Source organism: Scleropages formosus, chromosome 1, assembly GCF_900964775.1.
Source record: "Scleropages formosus chromosome 1, fSclFor1.1, whole genome shotgun sequence".
NCBI lineage: Eukaryota > Metazoa > Chordata > Actinopteri > Osteoglossiformes > Osteoglossidae > Scleropages > Scleropages formosus.
This window is the reverse complement of record NC_041806.1, coordinates 38,909,552-38,934,080: the sequence shown is the minus strand read 5'-3', so window position 1 is coordinate 38,934,080 and position 24,529 is coordinate 38,909,552. Positions and strand designations below refer to the sequence as shown.

Genomic DNA, 24,529 nt, shown 5'->3' with positions numbered 1-24,529 from the left:
TCTAATTCTTCCCTAATGCCAGTGTGTGTAAACCTATAACACTGGGCCAGACGTACTTAAAAATGCTGCTCTCCATTTGGCAGAATAGACAATCAGAGAATCGATATCCAAAAATGGTACTGTCCAAATGATGTAGCAGACATCTAGAGACAAAAGAAAAATACAGTACTTCACTGTATTACTGCAATGGCCAATCTTAAACTTAATCCAGAAACACTCTAATCATAAATCCAGTTATATTTAATTTAGTTCAGTTTCTGTGATATGCAATTGTGATAAAAGAATAAATAGTGAAGTCATGCAACACTATATTTCTGCAAAATCACTACTGAAAACACACAAAAATGTATCTTAGATGTACAGAAATGAAAAATTAAGCTTTGTTTGTTTCTCGACTTAGTAGGCTTATGATAACCATCTCTAATGAAATGCTAAAGAAGATTATTTGATTATCAATGCCATTTTGGGCTTATATGTAAGGACTTTTAAGCATTATTTTTGCCAGAGGACTGTGGGGGAGTTATTCCGGAATTCTGACTGGTTTTCTCTGCTGCACAAGCTCAAACATCTGTTATCAACTGGAAATAAACAACACAGGCAAGGAATAAGAGGTCCTCAAACTATCACCTAGTTATCAAGATAAATTTTTCACAGAGTTCTGCTAAGCGCTTAACATTCGATTCAGTTGTCGGCAGCAAAGCATCTCCAGTTTTCTGCTACTTTCTCAGTGATGGGTCCCTGTGGTGGGCTTTCCTAGGTGTTTCTTACCAATACATCCACCAGCACATTTTCAGCCTTGTTGGCTTAAGTGCTGGGCTGCAATTACCTGCTGAATGTAATCTATCAGATATAATTCAGATACTTAATTAAATGTGTAATGACTGAGCACCATCTCTCTGCCTTTACGATTTCTTTACTGCTTCTACTTTATTTATTAGCTGCTATATTTTAAAGCACATTTAATTGCTAGGCTATGTAAGGATTTTGCTGACGAATACGTGGTGCAATTTTCATAGCTGCTTTACTCCTTAGAGCTGATTTCAGTGGTCAGGTTAACCACACGTGATAATTAGTAAAGGGTTTCCTAATGAGAAAAATGAAAATATATACATTTCTAATACAAAAATCCAAAATATGATTAAGCCAGAATTCAAACAGAACTGGCATGATACAACATCAGAATCAGATATTTTAAAGCAGTCTTTATGTCACAAATCTCTAATTGTAGAATCTCCTTCCTTTCTTCTAATCCAGTAACTCTGATTATCCTCCAAATGAATACAAAATCTGTAAAGTGATCATAATCATCATTATAGCAATTATACAGTATGTTCTTGTAAAATAAAAGTAATTTTCTATTAGTACGATGGTTTGTACATCTCCGCTTGGGATATAAAATTAATTCCAAAAAATTGGCAGTGTCACCTAATGCATGGCTGAAACCTATTTTTTTTTTAACTCAAGTTTAATTATCAGGAAAGCTCTTTATACACTACTGTACTCCCAAGAGACTGAGCTGATGGGATAAAATGGTCATAGCTGTTCACTTGGCGCTCACGGCCACAGTTATTTAGTGGATAGCTCTGCTGGAACAGGAGGTTGCACTCAGGAGGCTTCATTCATTTATCTATATTAACGGAAGAGAGTCCTGTCCTCTTTCTGTGTCAGACTCGGCATGCAACCCCACTGATCATGAAAGAAAACTGCTCCTTTTGGTTTTGAGCAGAAACGTGAGTCAAACGACAAAAAGAGCGCACTACAAGCTGCGACCTACTCAGCTGCTTTACTTTTCTGTTCTCTGCCTTTCCATGACTTCCATGACCTTAAAGCTTAGGTTACATTTTTTAGAAAAAAAAAGGAACACCCCAATTTTTCAGTACACGCACACAGATTGACTGAGGCTGCGGGGGTCGCGGCAAACCGGAGCCTAACCCATCAACACAGGGCGCAAGGCTGGAAGGGGAGGGGACACACCCAGGACGGGACACCAGTCCATCACAGGGCACCCCAAGGGGGACTCAAACCCCAGACCCACTAGAGAGCAGGTACAGGCCAAACCCGCTGTGCCACTGTACCCCCTTAATTTTTCAATAGACTCTCACAAATACGCTGGACTCTTGTAATACAAACGCTTGACTTAAACATCTTTGAAGATACAAACTTTTTCTAGTTAATTCATTATTTATAATTGTAATCTTCTTCAGCATTCTGTTTTATAAAATGTTTGTTACTGAGCCAAAGCAACCTGTGTTTCTACCCCAAGCCAATAGCTGACAGTAAAACACACCTAACCAGAACAGGTTCAGCTCACTTCCTGTATGAATGCTTCCGTGTGATATGATATTAATGTTGTTTTCAGAAAAGACATAATAAAAGGGAAGTGGTTGTGGCCACACAGTTACAGAATGAGCATAATAAACACATTCCACGCACATTTCCAGACTACTTACTCATTGATCTCGCCTCTTCTGTCTCCGGGAAAATGTTTACTCTCTACAGTATTTACATGAAGTAGTGAGAGGGTGGTTAGGAAGCTAAAAGGAATGTAGTCATCCTTTGTTGGTGGTGTATAATAACACCCTGTTGATGCCAGTATCTGGTAGATATGCAATGAGTATATTTTAGAAGCTTTAGAAGTTTTAGTATCAAATAAAACTTCTGAACCCTTCTAGGCTTTGTGACATTTGATATGACTACTGTATCTGAGCCACTGGAGTGGACAAAACTTAGATGTAACATGACACAATTTCAATGCCGTCCTTGGCTCTAAACCTTCAAAAACCCATAAATCCATATTTGCCTTTGTTCCTGCTGACCTGATTCTTTTTGGGTTATACAGTTCTTGTGGCACACTGAAAAGCTGATAACCATGAAGTATTAGAGGCTCAACAGCAACATTTACAGCCCAAAAATCCCATTTCAAAAGATTTTGTCAGAGTCCACATCATCATCATTTACAAAAACTTGAGTTTTTCAATGTACAGAAAAATGGTACGGTATTGTGATGAATTTACATAGCATTTGTTCATTTAGCTGATGCTTTTCTCTAAAGTGATTTACTATTTTAAGGTACTTACATTTACTTACCTAGGTAATTTTTAGTGGAGGCTATGTATCTTGCTCAAGGGTACTACAGCCAATAATGGAAATAGGAAAGGAACCTGAGATCTTTAGGTCCAAAGGCAATAGCTCTAACCACTGTGCTACCAGCTGTCCATATTTTTAATATCTTAATATTTACTGATGTTAATGATACTAATCTTATTTAATATTTACTAATGATGCCTTATCATTCAGCCAATTTTTGGTGCTATATTTTAACTGGTTTCACTGGTTTTACAAGATCAGCTGAATAATTGGAAGACCCAACTGAACTAATTAAACAATAATGTAAGATTACTGAAATAAAACGGGTTTGAGATTCTGTGAAGATACCAACCAAGTTGTTAAAATTATGAGTACCTTTATGCCTGTACCGACAGAGCAATTGATGTCGGTAATAAGACTATTGGAAAAAGGAGGCCTAATTGTTTTAGGACAATTTCTGAAGCAATCTTGAGGCCATCTTTGTGCTTTGTTATCCATTTCAGAGCCATCACCATTAGTCAGGAGGTAAGTGCCCCAGGCCGTTTATACTGTTAGTCTCTCTGCCCCTTCATTTGTATTGGAGTGGAGATGATTACTAATGATATGCTATCCATCACTGACCACTGCATCCATTTGGAGAGACATTACTCCCTCTTTCTCGCCTTATTTTCAGGGCATCTTTATTTAACGAAGGCGGGTAAACTTTGAGGTAAGTTGCGGCAACTTATCAGATTTGTAGGTTGTGCTGTTGTTGTTACAGTAGCGTTATTACATTACGGTGTTTGTTCCTGATATATCTGGATTAGTTGATTTAGAAATTTAATTTATTTAAAGACAGATACAACTGTGCAGCAAAGACAAACATTTAAGATGAAAAGACCATGTGGAGAAGTTCTTTCAGGGAAAACCAGCGAGACATCATAATACGACCTGTAAGTGATTTCTTTCAAATGCCTTTAGTACAGTTCATTATCCACACAATTTCTCAGGAAAGAGCAGACTTAGTTTATTAACCTTTCCTTTCTTAAATAAACTAGGCTGCTAGGAGAGTTGGTATTCTTACCAAAACCACAGCCATAACGGTGCAGGATTAAATTACATATTCAAAGTACAAAAAACATGATGTCCTTCTTCTCTCTGTATTAACTGTCTATTAAAACACCCTGACACACGAGGGCCGTGCCAGCGGTCAGCCAGACACGCCTGAATAAGAGCAGTGTGTAAGACCTCACTGTCTATACATTCATCAAAGCATATGCAGTTTGTAGGCACGGAGGGCCTCGACAGTCATCAGTGAGTCTCCACGAGCACACAGCTTCATTAAAGATACCCACAGCACCCCGACGCTATAAAAATGACCCGGTCAGTCAAAAAAGCAACACTTCTACTACGTCCCTGATTCACACTGAGTTTTATCACTTTTACACCACCTATAATGATCGAGAGACAGGCTTGAAAAAAGATGCATGTAAGAATGCACTGAAGAAATGCTTGTCTTGCAGCAGTTGTGTGGATTTTCAATGAAATAAAAAGTGACACACCTTAAAACCTTCACTTTGTATTGCAAGCAATTTAGCTACAGACGAAGACAATAAAGAGAAAGTGACAGCCAGTGGTCATAAAAACACAACACTTGCAATAGACAATCCTATACGATAAAATATAGTATATAACATCGCAGGTAATAAAGAAATTATTCATAGGTGCTGGGAATTAATCTTTATTGATTCAGTATTTCCATTCATGCCTTGTTCTGGGAGCATGCTTATGATGACTTACTGAAATGTGACATCATATTTTGCGATTAAATCTTTTAAACTTTTTCATGTTTGTTGCACACTAACCTTTCTTTGAACAGAGCATGAATACATTTTTATTACTTCAGAACAGATATTTTAGTACATAAACCCAGAAAGACAAAATGCACAATTCAGTCAGCATGTGCAGTTATTCAGAATTGCAGCCTGGCTAAGATGAAACATTTCCACTGTCCTTGGCACAAGTGACTTAAAATTAGGTCTGTACATCAATAAATGTGTATTCTTCAATTTTAGGCCTATATTTTTCTTAACATTACGCCAATCTAGACAAACAACAGAAATTTAAAATCTTCATCACAAAATCTTGTATTCTGTTAAATGTATGTATATGTTGAGAGATAAAACAGATACTTGGTAAATGATAAATAACTTGTCCCAAAGTACCAAATTGCAGCTTACTATATATGTGGAGCATACCTGACAATGCTGCTCAGATGCATGCATACCACAGACTATTTTACCAGTGAGGATGCTGAATATGGATTATTTAAATGCCAGTATCAACTCACTTGACTGTCTGAGTTACAGAATGTCCAAAGAGCACGGTCTGAGCAAAGTAGATGTCATATAGACCTACATAGCATTACTGCTAATTTGGCCATTCTGGTGCCCTATTAGGTTACTAACCATATCAGTTTGCGGGATACTTGCAGCATCTGTGTTGTTCTCACCATCACAGTTACTGGCCCTGGAAGGAAGGCTATCAAGGAAAGACTCCATCTTCTGGGTATATGAGTCTATGACATTGAAGTATGGGAGGTTGGGATCCTCTCTTTCCATGTCATTGTTGCTTGGCTCTGTTTCGATTACTTTGCTCCTCTGGTAATACTTGGAGAACTTGTTGAAGATGATGGTAATTGGCAATGCCACCACAAGTAGACCACAGATGATGCACAGAGTGGCCACCAGTTTCCCTCCTAGAGTGACAGGGCATGTGTCACCGTAGCCCACTGTGGTCATGGTGATGGTGGCCCACCACCAGGCCACAGGAATGTTTGCCAGTTCTGAGGCCTGCTCCTCCTTCTCCACAGAGTAGATCAGGACAGAGAAGATAGATATGCCCACAGAGAGGAAGAGGATTAACAGCCCAACCTCCTGGTAGCTGTGTCTCATTGTGGCTCCAAGGGCACGGAGGCCAACAGAGTGTCGAGCCAATTTAAGGATGCGGAAAATTCTCATCAGACGTAGGACCTGCACCACCTTCCCAACATTTTCCAGGTTCTCGTTCTCCTCATCGCTCCCCTCGCCTGCTGTCTCAAATGCCAATGTAGCATAGAAGGGCAAAATGGAGGCAAAGTCAATGAGATTTAATGGGTTTCCCAGAAACCTTCTTGGACAGGGGGCGACAGCGAGCCGAATGGCAAACTCTGCAGAAAAGCAAATAATGCAGGCAGTCTCAAGGACTGCTAGCGTGGGGTCCTCAATGGGCCGGTTGTAGGCATCTAGCTTCTGGAACTCAGGCATGCTGTGAACACACATAGCAGCAATTGAGGTGAGCACTACACCCAGTGAAGCCACAGTGATGACTTTTGCAGAGAAAGAGTGCCCAGGGTCCTCGAGCTGAAGCCAGACATAGCGCCGAACCTTTGAACACCATGTGCCCTCAAACTTTTCCAAGTCCTTGTCTAAGCCAGAGAGCTCATCAAAGGAAGAATCAAAGCTGGGCTGCTGCTCATCGCTTCTCAAGTCCCAGTCTGTGTCTTCAATGTACTCTTTGCGCTCCTGGTACCAGTCAATGCAGCACGAGCCGAGGCAGAGTTCTCCAATCCCCCAGTACTCAATCTCCTGGCCAAAGGAGAACACACACAGGTCCTCCATCATGTGGATACGGCCAGTGTGATAGAAGTTGAGAACACAGCGGAAGACATGGGGATTTCTGTCAAAGTAATACTCCCGGTCGGCTGCGCTGTAGTCATCGCAGAGCTCCAGGATGGCCTTTTCAGAACGGCAGCACAGTAGCCGACCCAGGCGGGTGTGAGGAAAGCGGAGCAACGTGTTGTGATCCACCTTCTTCTTAAAACCCCCAACATTTAGATTGACCAAGTTGTCCTCAACACTGCATCTATGGAGAACCTCCCCATACCCCATTGTAATGCTGTGATTTGAGTTTGGACCTCTGCTGGTTGAGTAGCCAAGCCCAGATTAATGGTTTATGACCTAGAAGATCAAGATAACTACGGTTAAAATATCACTAGAGCTATATTTAAACAAGCCCATTAAAAAGGTACAGATGATGATATAGAGTTGAAGGATGACTCCTCTCTTCAGATCTTCAGTGATTACATCTGGTGAACTGGTGTCACATCACCGTCAACAGCACATCTGGCTGCATGAGCATTTAGTGGATCCATCTAATCCAGGACTGTTCAGTGTAATTCTTAATGGGTTTATGTTTGTGGTCAAACATCTTTGTGTAGCTATTACCTCTACCATTTTAATACTTTACATAAAAAGGCCAGAGAAAACTGGAAAACTAAATATTTAGTAAACATTAAAGAAATTTACCAGGAATTTATTGGACCTGCCTGGGAAAAGGATATTAAAAGTAGCACTTAGCCCATCCATGGCAAAACAGAACCTTAACAACTGCACTGAGTTAGTTTTTTTATGTTTAATACCTGGAACATACCACTATTGATTGTTACGAAATATTCACGAACAAAATAAAGAACTCAAACAATATTCTTTCCCGATTTGACTCTTTAGCAAAGGATCGGCAAAAGTCAATATGAATGAATGGATGCTTAAATGTGAAAGAATGGATATTGATTACAACTGAACTGTATGAAATATTTCCGAACAACAGGATTGCATTCATAACAAGTGCAAAATCAAAATGCTGGAAGTTTCACTCACTGCAGCAAATTTCATATCAGCTAAGTATTAATTGCAGCTACGCGAGCGAGGCTGAATTGTGAATTGTCAGCTGATGATTTAGAGGAGGGAATTCACCTGCTTGTCGCTTCCTCGCTCCCCGTTCCTCCGAAACACAAGAAGACGGAGCATCTTCGCCAGCTCCTCTTCGGGGGATGTGACAGGACTTCACCCACAGCAGGCACCGGTCCCATGGAGCAGCAGGTCCATGAGAACAAGACTATCTGCAGGAAAACGCACAAAAAGCCTCTAACTTTGTGTCCCCGTCACAAATCGGACGCTTCCTGCGCGCGCAGCTCACGTGTGGGGTGACAGAGGACTTGGCGGCGTCGGAGGAGCGAGGTTTTACACACACACACACACACACACACACACACACACACGCGCGCGCGCTAGTAGAGAGATAGACAACTGCACCAGGAGGGAAAAGATTGAACCCGAGTCAGTGCCACATCCAGGCGTAATAACAGGTATGAGCTATTAATACTAACAGATTCAAAGCACGGGAATAAAAGAGAGCACGTATAATTTAGTCTTATTTCATAACTGTAACTTTGGCCACCAGGCATGTGACTTTTGACTTATCAGCAGTCTTTCCATGGATATTTTGCTCATTTTCTGTCTGCATATTTAAAAAAAAAATAAAAAAGATCATCATATGATAACTCACTGTGTGTAAGCGTCGATATACATGAGGAATATACAGTATAATTATAAATGCAAGATTGTTTCCTTATTACAGGTTTTTATCTACACATCCTCCTCGGAAGTGCCTATCTGTCATAACTAGTAAACCTAAATATAAATGTATGTAACCCTTAATTTAAAAATGTGCAAATAAGTCTCCTTTTTTACCGCATGATATTGAAACAGTAGATGCCGTCTTAGCGATATTATTTTAATACTTTGCTTGCACGCACAGACAGAAATATATATTAAAAATGAATTAATGGTTTCCTGGGAAAAAAAAGAAGCAAATCATCATCCTGACTGGTAATATGATGTGCGAAAAACGCATTTGACTGAGCGTTACTTAAGGTAACACTTTTATGTCATAGCCAGCACGCGCAAAAAAAAGGTATCGTCTTGGATGTGAGAGCGCAGTCTTACACAACGTGTAATACAGACAGTACACATAGATAGGATTCATCGTGTTCGCGGAGGCGGACAGAGAATCGGCGTCCCCCTGGCCGCACTCGCCCGTGTTCATTTCGCGCTCCAGGTGATGCACTTAATTTGCGACACGTGTCTTTCGCCTGTTGTGTTTAAAAGGGGGTCTAGCAGCACTTACCGGTAACTGCGGGTCGGAGTCCATTTCTTCGGTCGCTAAACTTGGTCTTTGGAGGGCCAGTGCAGCGATTGGCCAGCAGCCTTGTCGGACTTTAGCATGGAATTTTTCCTTAGGTTTGGATAACTGCTTCCCCCCTCTTCTCCCTCTCCATTTTCTCCTTTTTTCATAATTTGTATTAATGATTTTGTATCCCAACAGATCATTATGGCTTCTACTGGTGGTCCTATGCTCAGATGCACAGGACTTTTCTTCTCAAAGTAGGTCCTTGAATAACTAACATGTTTTGGCATGAAGTCCTACCTGGTAACTTTTTTTTGTTTTCCCCCTGCTACCAGGTGTTGGCATCCAGGCAGAGTGTCTTGGAAATGTGTTGCGGGTGACTGTGGGCAGGCGTTTCCTTTTGGACAATCGTTTGGAAGTTGATGCAATGTGTAAGTCTGCCAGACCAATGGAATCTTTTTGAAAAGAGCAAAGCTGCATCGAGAAGTCTTATCAATTGTGTTTCTGTATCTGTAGATGGTGGTGAGGCTGTACCCATAACCAACAACTTGGCCTCCCAGTGTGGGTACAGCATAAAGTCTGACCCCTGGGGGAATGTTAGGCTCTTTGCTTCAGTTCAAAACTGCTTTACTGAAAGCCTGGTGAGTTGCTTCCCACTCTAAGTGTTTTGCATCAATATTGTATTGTAAGGTTATATTCTGTGAAACTGGTGGAAATTTAAAAATTTTTTTATTCCAGGATGATCACTTCAACATTACATTGCGGCTCAGACTATCTGGTAGCGCAGATTCTCAAGAGGCAGTACATGTTGTTTCTAAAGTGTGCAGCTATGCTCAGTGGGCCTTCCGTGAGATTCTGTGTGACAGGAACTACATGGAGGTGAGAATTGTTGACTAATTGTATACACACTGTTTACACGAACTCTAGTTTATGCTTGATATAAATGCAGTTCTGCATACATTCATAATTCAAAAGGTTTTCTTTTGGCCTCTATGCCTAGGTCTCAGTCAGAAGGAGACCTCTTCACACACATGGCCTGAATGTTCCTGAGAAAGGCTACTTGACTAAAGATGTCTCTGAGGTACCTGTGAAACTCGGTGTCACTAGAAGCAGGGTGGGTAGGATTTTTAATAATGTGTGTTGACTTTCTTCTTATAGAATGCTGTCTCTGAATACAAGCTTTGGAAGGTTTTGTTCTACCTGCCTGGAGGACAAAAGATGATGATGGTGAACGAAGTCCAGCAGCAGGGCTACGGCCTGGCTACAACACCAACACGCCTTGTGCTTCGAGGGGCTCACGATGCAGCAGAATCTTACATGGAGGATGTGAGCTACTGCTGTTAAATGGGATTTCACACTGGTAGAACTTCTTGAATCCCTATTCCTATACCTTGTTTCTATTCAGGTGGGTGGAGTGCCTATGCGAGTGCTGAAAACATCCATATTCTATAAACAGAAGTGGATGGTGACAGTGGTGGATGCAGCTGTTGCATGTCCTGCTGGTGAGTATGATTTACAGGTGTATTTTCTGCTAAAGCAACAATACTTACTACTACTACTACAGTGTCTAATCTAGCAATTACTGATGCTGGCAATCCTGTTCTCAGGTGGCCTCAGCTTTGCTGGCAACATGATCACATGGACTTTACCACTGTTCATCTTCCCACTTCTTTCTTTGGATGAGTTTAAACTCTTGGAAATTTATATGGGGATTGATGGTGAAAGACTTGATCAAGCAGCTATGGCAACCAGAGGATATACATTGTCTATTGTGGAATCCTACATTGTTGTTCAAATTCCAATTGGGGCAGTGGATGGCTACTATAAGGTTTGTCAATGCCTGAGTGACCTTGTTTAATTGGAGGACACATCTAGAATTTTTTTGTTTAAATCCTTACTCAACCTAGTTTAGGTTGGTGTAATGGTAATTGCAACTTTGAATAACTACTTGGCTGGTACAGTACAAGATCTGAATACTAGCTAAAAATGTTCTCTGCAGAGTCACGCACCAGGTTTTGAATACCATATTACCTTCATGGTGGAACCTATGCTTGAGCTGCTGTGGCAGGAAGAGGCCACGTATGCCGATACAAGATACAAAGTCCTATATCCCATCACTACTCCTCTCATGTCCAGGCCACCTTATGTGATTGATGGTGAGTAGGTGGTAGACTGAATGACTGAGAACAGAATGTACACCCTTTTCCCATCTGGCATTTTCTCCCCTACTCCAGACACAGTTCCTCAGGAGAAAGTATTCAAAGTCAGGCTTGGAACATTCTTGCCTGATGTGGTGCTGGAGAACATCACATTTGGTTCCCAGCTGTTCTCTGTGGCAGAGGCCAATTCCAGAGGCTTCAGTGTCCAGGAGCATCAGTTTTCCAATGGCAATAAGACTTTCTCAGTGGAAGTACCATTCTTGGACCAAGTTGTCTTGAAACATGTAGGTCTTCTTGGCAGTGGCACAAAATAAGCTTAATGCTGTTTATTCAATTTCATAATGGGACCAAAATCAACATACTTGTCATGTTTCAATCTTTCTACATAGGTAGCTGATTCAGATGTTACAGTATACACACTGGCTGTAGTCTTTGGTTTCATCATCTTCCCAGAGCTTGTCCCATTCTCTTACACTACTACACTGGAGGCTGTACTGCAGGACATCGGTATGTGATTTTTGTGTGGGGTTGGGGTAGGACAGGGAATACAGATAATGGTTTATAGCAACCTTCATGAGGCAACTTATCTTTACAGTTTTGCCCACTGCCACTGGTTCCTGTGATCAGGAAAACTTCTACATCATGGTGAAATTTGGAAACCAGGGCCATAATTTCAGGACAGTAGTGGGCAAGCGAGAATTGACTCCAGCAACTGCCCAAGAATATGGATACCAAGAGAATGCGACCCATTTCAGTATTGCTGTGCCCTTCAGATCTATGGATGTTGTTTATGAGGTACTTTGCATTCATGAACTTGATGTTGAAATGGTGTCTTCAGTTTGTAATACATACTTCCATGGTTTCCCCAGCTGATTCAAGGTGCTTCTGTCAGAAGCAGACTGGATTTGACTTTTGAGGATCCTATTAACAAAATACAATCTGACTTCTCTCTGGAATGCAGCTTCCCCTTGCTGATGGCAGGTCTGTGCAATACAGCTTGTTATGTCTCCTGAAAGCAACTTGCAGTGCTAGAACACAAAATTCCCTTGTTCCAGAATGTTTCCCCAATGGCACAATGACTGCATTAGCAGTTAAGGTGGAATCTGTACCAGATCTGAAGCTCAATCAACTGACACTGAGGGACCCTGACTGCAAACCTGCCTATAGCAATGATTGTGTTGCATACTTCTCCTTCAATGTGAACACCTGTGGAACAACAAGAAAGGTACTGAATTCCTTAAACTGCCATTTGGTTAATTGTCAGTAATGCCCTTTAGAATAGTTGAAAATAACCCAATGTAGCAATTGATCAGTTCTAGTCTTGCAATACAGCATGTCAGTTGAAATTCTAAACTAGCTCATTTTTCCCCCTTCTAGTTTGTCAACAATGTCATGATTTATGAGAATGAAGTTGCTATACCCAGGAGTAAAACAAAAGGGAAAGAAACTGATATGGAGTCTGAATACAGGTAAAGGAACATTTCATTTTTTATGGTGTTCACAAAATGCTTCTGCTAAGAATTTAATATATATTTTAAAGGCTCCAGGTTTCCTGTCACTATGCACTCAGTGCAACACAGACACTGGCTTTCAACACCAGACGTCAGTTAAATACACCGCTTGCAGCAGTTGGAACTGGGGAACTAATGGTTAGAATGAGGATCTCTCAAGGTAAGCAATGTTAAGAGTTGTGGCCTACTTTTCTCGCAACCAGCTCATACTGACATTTCTCCTTAGATGCTGCTTACAACATCTTCTACCAGGATGCAGACTACCCACTTGTGAAGTACTTGAGAGAGCCTCTATATTTTGAAGTGCAGCTCATGCAGTCTACTGACAGGCTAATTGAGCTGTTCTTAGAAAACTGCTGGGCAACATCAAGAAAGGACATGGCCTCACTACCTAAATGGGATATCATTGTGGACAGGTACTACTTACTTGCAATTCAGTGCAAGTAGTAACCAGGCCACATACTAAAATTCTGATCCTCTTTTAAGCTGTGTGAACCATCAAGATGGCTATGCTGCCATCTTCCACCCAGTGTCAGCTGATGCCCGGGTGCAGATCCCCAGTCACTTCAAGCGGTTTGAGATGAAAATGTTCTCCTTCACTACAGATGGAGTAGCAACACAGGACCAGGTAATTTAGCAGTATAGCCATTTAACAAGTAGAGTTCATGTTACTTTTCTACTGTGCATAACCAACCTTGGCAAGATAACACTGGATTTAAATTCTCCCCTCCTAGATTTTTGTCCATTGTGATGTTATCCTGTGTGATACGAGCAGCATGTGGGATAGTTTCTGCAATAGACCTTGTATGCGCAGTGAAGGCCAAATGCTCGGAGCCAACACACTGAAAAGGGGTATGACTTTTTTTTTTTAAAAAAGACACTTATTGCCTTGGCTGAGGAGTTGGCTAACCATTTTGCTTCTTCCCTACCAGCACGAAGAAGTGCAGGCAACCAGCCACTCAAAGAGCAGGCATCTTCTGGTCCCATTGTCCTTGCTGATAAAGCTTCATCTGCTGCCAAATGAACTTGGAATTTGGTATCTTCCAGAATAAACTCTTAACCTAATCTTTCTGTAGTTCATGGATTTTAAGATTTGAAAAATAGAACTCAACCTTGCACTGAACATCCCCCTTGCATTAATGTCAATAGGGTGCCTTGGTATTTGCCACCCAGCCTAGCTTTAATTGTCCACTTTCTGAAATGGACCCATTACAAGGTGAGATTCTTTCACTATTGAAGTTACTGGATTTGCAGGCCATTTCAATCCACTATTGCAATTCTCAGTGCTACTGTGCCAAAAATCCTCTACCCCCCCTTGGTTTAATTTTCTCTGCAAAATGCTTCAAATGTGCTTGGTTCCAGTGTTAAAATGTAACTTTAATATAATAATTGAAATGCACATCTCAAATCTAATATCCTCTTTTAATCTTGTATTCCCAGTCCAGTATGGTTTGCTTTAAACTTAGTTTGGCATCTTCAAAATTACAGTTCAGCTCCAGGGCCTTCTTAAAGTCTTTCTCTGCATCTTCAAAAAAACCTATAAAAGAGTTGGTTTGTAGATTATTCAGCTAGTCACAGCATGCATAAATACTCTTGGGGAGGGGGGAGATATTCAGGTGATGTCTAAGCAAGGTAGGCAGCCATTAATTCAGCAGAATAACATTTGTCAACATTTAACTGACAGTGACTTTAAAAACTTGCTGCTACACCTTTATCCATGTAAATTTTGTCCCTACTGTTTCTTCCTGTAAAGAAATGCATCAACTTTCAGAAATTGTCTCCATTTAAAATGCCCATACATTCAGGATAATGAAGTCAAAGGGCTCACTTTTACATGCAGCTACCCATGTAATGTATGCTGCTTATTTGTACAACCAACCAAACCATACTTTAAGTATTGCTGCTCTGTCTGCTGGGGAAAGCATTTCCTTAATGTAACAATATATTCCTACTGTGACACCTTTCAGCATCACAACAGGAAATTGACTTCTCTACTAACAGTCCTCTACATAGGACTGAAAATGTGGCAATATTACAGCTTACTCCTTTGTCAACAGAAAAGTGCCTTTACATTGCTGTGAAACACTTCTCTGAGAAAGATAAATGATATTCATATGGGAAGCTATCCATGATGTGTACATAGTAGTCTGTATGTACTGTATGTGGGTATAAAACACTAGACTAGTACCGAGTCTGTAGCGAATGAGTCCTCTGTTGTAGAACGGTACTTCGAAAAGGTTGTTTGCCTTTATCGCAGCTGTGTAGTCGTCCAGGGCTTCATAGAAGTCCACCCTAAAGTATTTAATCTGTCCTCGATTGTTAAAAGCGACAGCAAGGTCACCTGCGTCACATCTAGAGAAAGAGATTAACACACGTCATGATTTCAAAACACACAGACTGAAAACCGCTGTCGGTTATTGTTCGTTGACCAGTGTGGTGTTGATTCTGTAAATGTTTTAACGTTACCCCGTTCGTCCACAATTTGTGATAAATTTTGTATATAGCTCTTCTGCTTTCACGAAATTGTGCCGACTGAACTCAGCATGCGCTTCTTCCAACGTTCGCGAATGATCTTGTTCCATTTATTCACTTGGACACGTTCGACTCACTTCAGCAGCTTCCTGATAATACATATATTCACGGAAATGACGTAACAATTATTCATTGCCCAATCAAATCAACGATCTGTCGTCCAATCGGCATTAAGTTCTCAGAGATTCCGTCAGCAGGTGCGTAAATTAAAATTTACTGCAGTGAAACGTTGGAGTTAGAGGGAAGAGTACGTGCTCATGTTAGTTATGTTCTTAATGTATGATTTTCCAGTAGACACCTTTAGTAGAATAATATCAGTATTTTTTTTCCGGAAATTGTACAGTTTGGCAGTGTTACAGCAGTATATGATGTAGCAGCTTAAGTTTATTATTATTTTTTAGTTGTTCTATTAGAGCGCTTTCAGTTTCAATAAATTTCGACCACACTCTCTCTGGAAACCGTTCTGAAATTTATACGGACAATTGAATTATAACGATTTTTGTTTGCTTCAGCACGTGCCAGTGTCCTTGTCTGATTGATTTATTTATACATTTTAAATCTTTTTTTTTTTTTTCTGAAAGTCCCAAATCTATATTTGTTTGCTGTGAAAATCCATAGCGATACAACATGCCGATACACATGTTTGTTCATGATTTCTAACCCGTGTTGTTTAGGCTCTCGGTGTTTTAAATAGCTCTGTATTTGTTTCTGCACTCGGAATCTTGGAGGGAGGTGTTGCTGAGTTGCTTTATGAAATCGGTATGGATCATAATGAAATAATCCAATTATAAACACGTCCAAAACACGTTTGGAATGGTGTGTGCGCTGCAGCTAAAACACAACTTTATCACATCTATTTAAGCTTTACTATGCATCTTCTATCATGTTCTCAGATATACTGATATGAGTATTTGTAGTTATGGCACACCAACCTCGTATTACATATTGTACAACAGCGGAGATCTGGTTACTTTTACATTTGTTCGTTTAACAGATGCATTTCTCCAAAGCAACGATGAATGCACACACAGTGGCTGAAGCTGCTTTTCCCAAGAAAAGTTGCAGTGAGCCAGAGCCTAACCTGGCAACACAGGCCATAAGGCTGAGAGGACACACCAGTCCATCACAAGGCACCCCAAGCAGGACTTGAACCCCAGACCTGCCAGAGGCCCACTTGTAACAATGAATACACACACACACACACACACACACACACTTGTCCCAGACAGGGTCGCGGGGAACCAGAGCCTAACCCGGTAACACAGGGGACACACCCAGGACAGGACGCCAGTCCGTCGCAAGGCACCCCAAGCAGGACTCGAACCCCAGACCCACCAGAGAACAGGACCCGGTCCAACCCACTGCACCACCGCGCCTCCCACAACAATGAATACTCTGTACTATTTAGCTGGCACAGTAGTTGCAGTACACTCTGTCCTCAGTCATTCATCTATACACAAGAGTGTGCCACACCCTCTCTCACACTCATATGTCTTTGGACCATGGGAGGGAACCAGAGCACTCAGAAGTAACCTATGCAAATGTGAAAACGTGAAACATGTTTTCAAAAATACAAACAGTATTCATTTTACATAAAATTCTGAGATCTTCCTTGCCTCTTCCCCCATCTCTTTATTTCCTTTCATGTTATCATGTTGAATAGCCATTGCTCTTGACTGCAGTTCATGTAATCATTAATATTGTAAATAGAATTTCTTTTTTTATTATTCTTACATTTTCATCCTGAAAGTGCTTTTTAACCAGTACTAGTTAAGATCAATCTTAGTACTAAATGAAGAAAAATACAGCCATGGGGAGATGTTTATTCTTTGTCTTCACTACCGAAAAGGCTCCATGTTGCCAAGTAGCCCCCTTAACCTTTTTACAGAATGTAAATGCAAACAGTCCTGCTAGGACTCTGTTTGCCTTCCTGTATTGGCTGGGAATAACAAATATGCCAATCTTCACAAAATGGGGCTGAGTTGCACACATTGCATATAGCTGTTCTGAGCATCCGTACATATGGGATGCTGTGGGGAGAGTGAATGAGCACCTAAAAGAAAATGTACAGAACCTAATGGCATTCATGCATTTATGCATGAAATAATTTTTACACTTCATTTTTTGATAAACTCAGTTGATAGATTATATATACATGCTTGGCAATCAGAAAATACAGTTAACATTCAAATGATAATATTTGTTATTGCTGGAAAGTGGAGGTGAAAATGAGCCCATTCTGTTATATGCGACTTGCTGCATCCAGCTCCAGTTTCTTGACGCTCTGAGTGATTTCATCTAGTGAGAGATTGTCAAGGAAAGTTGTTTTCAAGGAAAGTAATTTACTTGATTTTACAAAACACAATACACATAATTAATCCTTTTAATAATAATCACTTTTCACCTGAAAACATCCAAGAAATGTCTTTCTACTGAATGATGTTAAGCATTCTGACATTCCCTGAAGTATGTTTAACATACACAAGTGTTCAAAAGTAATTTTAATAGAAAATAATTATTAAGGTCCTGATGTCAAAGGTAAGCATTTCAGTCAGTTCATCTCAATGAAAAGATTTCTTTCCTTTGTTTATTAATACTTTGGGTTATTACAAAACAACCTTAGGAGCTCCTATGTAAATGTACATTTTACTTTTCCTTACATGGTGTAAGTTGATCTTGTTTATGGATCTTGTTTAAGCTGTGCAGTATGTAAAGATCTATAGAAATACACAGTGAAATGTAGTGAAATTCACAAATTAGTCACATTCATGTCAACAAATTTTAAGGATATGTTGTGCAGTCAGTTCCTGGAGCGTTTCCTGCAGCTGCCTCTGAAAGGCCAGCTGAGCCTCACATTTACATGGGTCCATTTTCACTGCAGCCTTCACCTCTTCCAGGCAGAGTGGAAGATAACAGATTTTTAGTTTTAGACACAATCCCAACCAACCTTTAACCGAATCTATGACTCGTACTGTACAATTACTACTATTTCCATTGAACCTCCCACTCAACTTTTTATTGATCTGAACATCATTAGATCACTCCTCCCCAGATAAGAAGCCCAGTCACTCATCCTTAGCCTACGGACAACAGCATGATTTCTGTCCCTGTCTTCTTCATTCACTATTTGCAGAACGACTTAATGGGTGAGAATGTGGGGCATACAGTATCTCCATGTTGCATGCTGCAATAGCCCAGCCAATCTTTATGTTGTTAAAACACTGTAGCAGCATAGCAAAGATGCAGTACAGTGCTGTCATGCCTTTGCAGAAAGAATGGAACTGCCACAGCTAAAGGCTGACCTAATAACCATGGCGCAGCTGAAAGAGGACATAGCCAGTGATTATACTTGAGTTTCTCAATGCCCTGGTGTTCTCAGCTATCACAGCAATTATACTGTGAACAGACCTACAGTGAATGAGGATGTTGTTGTAACTGAATATGTATTATATATTAGTATAATAAAGAGTCCTTAATATGTCTTTTTATTGCATATGCTATACCTCCTTTACATAGACGCAATCCAGCCACTCACTTAAATGAATCAATTGTTATAATAAATAAATACTTTTACTCTGGCATGTTTTCTTGTCTGAGGGGTGTGGTGGCGCAATGGGTTGGACCATGGTCCTGCTCTCCGGTGGGTCTGGGGTTTGAGTCCTGCTTGGGGTGCCTTGTGATGGACTGGCATCCTGTCCTGGGTGTGTCCCCTCCCCCTCTGGCCTTACGCCCTATGCTGGCTAGGCTCCGGTTCCCCGCGACCCTGTATGGGATGAGCAGTTCTGAAAATGTGTGTGTGTGTGTGTGTTCTTGTCTTCATTCAAGACATAGCCCTCCCGACACTTGCAGTAATAGAAAGCATTGTTGTTGACACAAAGTGCTGGCAGTCATGTCCAAAGGCACAGGGGTCCAGTCCTGAAATAAGTGTGGTCAGATATTTCCTGAGGTCTGACAGGTTACAAATACATCTGCTGAGTGAGCAGAATTAGTATGCTTTTATTGGCTGGCATTTTCATTTTTTTTTTTTTTTTTTTAACAAAATGCAAAGCTTAACCAGTACCACAACATTAATTTATTATCCGTGATAATAAAGAAATAATTATTTTACTCCATCATGAATTGGGTACCGAAACTTGGGTGCGAGCTTCTCAATCAAGCCGTAGGGCTCCACATAGAAGACGGGATTTTTTACTGGGTTGCTAGCCATGAGACGTAAGGTCTGCATGTCAGTCCGGTCGACCCCAACAGCATAGATCTCCACCCCCTCAGCACGGGCCATGGCTGACATCTGCTCCACCTGCTCCTGTGGCCGACCATCCGTCACACTGATGGCCACTTTGCCAATGTTTGCAGGGAATTGACAGGCGCCTGAGTACTCAGTGAAGACCTTCTCCAAAGCCGTCTTGATAGCAAGTCCAGTCACTGTGCCGTTGGCCAATGGTTGGATGCATGTCAGGGCCTGCTTCAGGGCGGCCTTGTTGAGGTGTGTCTTGAGCAGGAACTCTTCACCATGTTGGCATAGTTGACCACTGCAACCCTGGTGTTGTCTGACCCGATGTCCAATGTGTCCACCATGGCAGCCAGGATGACCTTGACCTTCTCAAACTCACCTGAACGTACACTTCTGGAGCTGTCAATGATGAAGACCAGATCTAGCGGACGGCTCTTGCACTGCAATCTGCTCCCTGTTGGTCAAAGCAAAGTGCAACTTTTGGCAATGAATGAAAATAAATTCTCATCAAGCTTTTCAGCTCCATTACTTCAATAAATTGAAAAAATAAATTTCAGTATTATGTTCCCATTTAGGAGACTAATCATGAAGGAGGGGTGGGGAATATTACATTCATATGGTGGAAAGTAACTAACTGCTTTAGAATCGTGCATCTGCATCTAAGTCACTCTTTCTGCTAATGTAATGCACACATTGTATTTTCTGTGACATGTACGTCACTTTGAAGAAAAGTATCTGCTAAATGAATAAATGTACATTCTAAATTTCTAATCTGGCGTCAGATTAAAAGTGAAACTTTTAACAAGGTTCTGTGCAACACTAGAAGTACTGTCTGATTTTTTCATCATGTGTATGATATAATATGCCGAATAATGTAAATTTTGTCATTTATCTACAGGTCCTCATGTGTAGCGGGGTGTGGTGGCACAAAGGCCGGCTGTCTGGCTGGTCTGGGGCTCAAGTCCTGCTTGGGGTGCCTTGCGATGGACTGGCGTCCAGTCCTGGGTGTGTCCCCTCCCCCTCCGGTCTTGCGCCCTGTGTTACTGGGTTAGACTCCAGTTTGCCTCGACCTGGCTTGGGTCAAGCGGTTTCAGACAGTGTGTGTGTGTGTGTGTGTGTGTGTGTGTGTGTGTGTGTAGCTAGCAGCACAGTGGTGCAGTGGGTAGTGTTGGTGCCTCATAGAGTGTGGGCTGTGGTTTCAGATCTGACTCAGTCTCAGAGAAGTTTGTATGTTCGCCCCATGTTTGCGTGGGTTTCCTCCCATAGCCCAAAGATGTGCACAGAAAAAGAAAGGGTAAACCACTTCTCTGACCTCCCCTACTTGGAAAACCACCCAGTTGGTCATCTTGAGTTGAGTTCATGGTCGGTGCCACTTACCCTGCCTACGTTACTCATACATTCATATATTTGATCAGAGAATCTGTGCATGTGTGCACAGAGAAAGTGCTGCTTATAATCAGCTGTTCTATTACTGGACTGATACTTTTGTCAGACACTTTGGACGGAATTGAGATATTGGAAAATGAAATAGATATTTCAAAATTCTTGTTATTCGAAAAACAAAATTGTTTTCTGTCAAGTAAGTTATGGTGTTGAAATTTTTGAACTGAAATGTTCAAAGTGAAATTAGTGGAGGTAAATCAGGCTAGAGCCATTTAAAAAAGAATAGTTCTTGACTGCTGGACTTCTTAATTTTTTTTTTAAATATAAATTTGCATGTAAAAAAAGATCAGTCTATATACTTGCAAATTAGTGCAGCAGGTTTGGCTGGGGCCCGCTGTGGGGTTGGTCTGGGCTTCCAGTCCTGCTTGGGGCACCTTGTGATGGACTGGCGTCCTGTCCTGGGTGTGTCCCCTCCCCTTCCAGCCTTGTGTTACCCCACTCTCAGACAACGGCTACAGAATCTACCATTGAACTTTTCTGTAACAACCAAGCAATTAACACACACACAAAAAAAAAAAAATGCTTTTGGGTGCCATCTCTTTCTTTTTACACATCCAATTTTGAGCCCGCTATACTTGCGCCCTGTGTTTCCGGGTTAGGCTCCCGTTCACTGTGACCCCATTTAAAACAATCAGTTATAGACATTCTGCGTGTGTACTTGCAAATTAATATGTAAAACTGTATTAATTTATCATCTGATTTATTAACAGACAAGAATTAGAGCGGTGTCTCCTCTCAGCTCCAAGGCAGTGGAATGAATGTGGCCTCCCTGCTGTGTGTAGCGTGTGTTCTCTGTATGGGTTTGTCCCGCAGTATGCTGACATGTGTCCTGAGGGACCAGTGACTCTGTCCCCTGTGTGAATCCCCTTTGCTGAAGCTGGACACTCAAATGAAGACACATGGCCTGGTGAGCAGAGCTCAAAACCAGCAGTTAACTTCAGATGTAGGAAGAGCTGCCTGTTGATTACCAAAATCTGAACTGCATTCTAATTCTCGCACACCGCAAAACTTTGCAAAAGATGACACACCTCAGCAGTCAAAATGTCCCACAGTGACTCAGTTGAGGAAATAATAAACCTTCACTACATTTCCATGATGGGGGTGGGGTGACACAGTGGGTATCAGTGGGTCTGGGGTTCAAGTCCTGCTTGGGGCATGGTGTGACAGAGTGGCATCCTGTCCTGGGTGTGTCCCCTCCCCCCCGAGCCCTGCGCTGCTGGGTTAGGCTCCGGCTTGCTGCGGCCCTGCTCAGGATAAGCAACTTCAGTCAGTGTGTGTATCTATCTCCTGTTGATGATCTGATTCAGGATAGTTTTTGTAATAACACTGTGTGAGGTTTTCTATCAAATCAGAGGAAAGCACAAGATACAAGACAGTACACAGATCAGTTGGGGGGGAAGGGGGGCTGAAAATGAAAGGCTTTGATAAACAAATGATCAGATTTTTTTTAACAATTTTGGGGTAGTTGTCTTAACCTAGAAAGAAATTCTATATTTAAGTAATTTGTTTTCAGATGTTAGCATCTTTACATTTTTGCGATGTTTGGTGTGATGATGAGGAGAGAGGGCATCTGTGAATCAAAGATCACTGACTCTCAGTAATCCACTTAAATAAAGACAGCACCGTCACCTAGAGAAGGGTCCACCGGACAGACACTAGGACTTAAAACTGAAATTCCCTTAACACATTAGAGCCTTTCACTGAATAATTGCACTAACCATCTGAAACCATCAAAAGGTCAAAGACGGAAATTATAGAGGGGTTGCGTTGGTGTGGCGGGTTTAGCTGGGTCCTGCTCTCTGGTGAGGCTGAGGCTCAATTCCTGCTTGGGGTGCCTTGCAACGGACTGGCATCCCGTCCTAGGAGTGTCCCCTCCCCCTCCAGCCTCCAGTGTTGCCAGGTTAGGCTCTGGTTCGCCGCGGCCCCACGTGGGACAAGCAGTGTCAGTCAATGTGTGTGTGTGTGTGTGTGTGTGTGTGTGAAGGAAATTATGCTGCATAAAGTGCCAAAGTCCACTTCTGGAAACTATTCTTTACCAGTAGAATACTACTTCAGTGACATTATGGCTCCAGTCTCATGCAGAACCTAATGTGCAACACCAGAGGACAGTGTAGGACTGCAGGCGTGACCGATCGCCGTGCGTCGAAACGTCAGCCAGCAGCTGCGGAGTCCTAAATTTCAAGGGCTGGGATTAAAACCCATATACAAGGTTCCATCAGTTGTTACAAATATGTGTTTGACAGCCATCATGGTAACTTCCTGACATTACATTTCCACAATGGATGTTATACAGAGCCAGTTATAAAACAAGCAAGCTTAAGTTTAATTGTTTGCATCTTATTTGGTGAAGAATCAGAGTGTCAGGGCCTATAAACATGCACCTGATGGCAAGGGAATTAAGCAGCATTTCCTTTGGAAATCTAGGTTTTTGCATTGTAAGTGAAATCTTTAAAACAAATGTAAAAAGACAGTTTTCGTCTTCCAGCTACTTGGCAAACTTTTTTGCAATTACTGTGAAACTATGGTTAAAATAGAAATAATATTATAAAGCATTTGAAAAGTGAAAGGAGGAAAGTCCACCAAAGTGAACCAAGGTGGCCAAACAGTCTTCCTAATAAATACAGATATTAATTAATTGGCTTAGCTTGGATTTATGAATGTGATATGGCCAGGGTACAATGTAATACAATGTGCGTACAGTATGTTTGCATTTGAACAGGCTGCAGCGCGACAGGACACGTGTATATCGAGGTGTTTATTTCAATTCACTTCTCCAGCTACCCACACCAGCAGGAAGTTGGGTTTGGTCAGACAAAGCTGAGTCTGCAGAAACAGCCCTGTGTTTGTGCACTTCTACTTCCTGTGCTTGTGCATGATCACTAGCTTTAGTACACGTACACACACACACACACACACACACACACACACACACACACACACACACACACACACACACACACACACACACACGTGTGCAATCCCCCGAAGGACAGTCGGCTCACTGTGCTTTTGGTGACGACACGTCCATCAAAGAGACCCCCAGGGTAGGGTCAGGCAAGCAAAGCAGTAAGCAATGGTGAATCCCAGCTGTCATTCAAGTCTTTGTCGTTTGGCACTGGATCATCAGGACATCACAGGGTAGCGTAGTGGGTAGTGGTTCGCGCCCTCGCTTTCATCTTAAAAGAACAAAGTTTAAATCCCACCTGCTGCTGTAACACTCTTGTTCAAGATAGTTACTGTGAATTTCTCAAAACAACAGGCCCTATTACAGCTAGTCAAAGTGACAAATATCTTTGCTTTCTATTATTAATAAATTAGGATTTCTTAGTCCAACGAAACCAGCAGCTTGTCTCCCTTCCACTTCCAATGAACTGTGCAATGCACTTTAGATAGTGTCTGTTGACACTCACCTCTTTTTTCATAAAAGTGTTTTCTTTCTGAAGGGGGTGCGTTGGCGCAGTGGGTTGGACCGGGTCCTGCTCTCCGGTGGGTCTGGGGTTCGAGTCCTGCTTGAGGTGCCTTGCGACGGACTGGCATCCTGTCCTGGGTGTGTCCTCTGGCCTTATGCCCTGTGTTGCCAG

General features: G+C 41.6%; 3 protein-coding genes and 1 pseudogene across 3 annotated transcripts; 1 reads left to right on the top strand and 3 right to left on the bottom strand.

The window, feature by feature from the left end:
• Positions 1 to 5,480: 5,480 nt before the first annotated feature.
• Positions 5,481 to 8,142, bottom strand: LOC108929202 (potassium voltage-gated channel subfamily S member 3-like). The gene is made up of 2 exons (XM_018743563.2): positions 7,860 to 8,142; positions 5,481 to 7,064 (listed from the first exon to the last, which is right to left on the bottom strand). The coding sequence occupies exon 2, from the start codon at positions 6,993 to 6,995 to the stop codon at positions 5,481 to 5,483; it is 1,515 nt and encodes a 504-aa protein (XP_018599079.2). The 5' UTR covers positions 6,996 to 7,064; positions 7,860 to 8,142.
• Positions 8,143 to 9,016: 874 nt separating this feature from the next.
• zpax1 (zona pellucida protein AX 1) lies at positions 9,017 to 13,801 on the top strand. Its single transcript, XM_018743599.2, has 21 exons — positions 9,017 to 9,185; positions 9,271 to 9,329; positions 9,408 to 9,503; positions 9,589 to 9,713; positions 9,811 to 9,951; positions 10,073 to 10,153; positions 10,231 to 10,398; positions 10,478 to 10,574; positions 10,680 to 10,900; positions 11,072 to 11,228; positions 11,307 to 11,515; positions 11,621 to 11,738; positions 11,827 to 12,026; positions 12,101 to 12,212; positions 12,287 to 12,456; positions 12,609 to 12,700; positions 12,772 to 12,902; positions 12,969 to 13,158; positions 13,229 to 13,370; positions 13,477 to 13,594; positions 13,675 to 13,801. Exons 1-21 carry the CDS (start codon positions 9,169 to 9,171, stop codon positions 13,764 to 13,766), a joined length of 2,736 nt encoding a protein of 911 aa, XP_018599115.1. The 5' UTR covers positions 9,017 to 9,168; the 3' UTR covers positions 13,767 to 13,801.
• Positions 13,802 to 14,147: 346 nt separating this feature from the next.
• Positions 14,148 to 15,378, bottom strand: ttc32 (tetratricopeptide repeat domain 32). Its single transcript, XM_018743656.1, has 3 exons — positions 15,209 to 15,378; positions 14,931 to 15,094; positions 14,148 to 14,279 (listed from the first exon to the last, which is right to left on the bottom strand). The coding sequence occupies exons 1-3, from the start codon at positions 15,322 to 15,324 to the stop codon at positions 14,152 to 14,154; spliced, it is 408 nt and encodes a 135-aa protein (XP_018599172.1). The 5' UTR covers positions 15,325 to 15,378; the 3' UTR covers positions 14,148 to 14,151.
• A 2,667-nt stretch (positions 15,379 to 18,045) lies between these two features.
• Positions 18,046 to 20,866, bottom strand: LOC108929203 (matrilin-3-like; annotated as a pseudogene).
• Between the last annotated feature and the right edge of the window lie 3,663 nt (positions 20,867 to 24,529).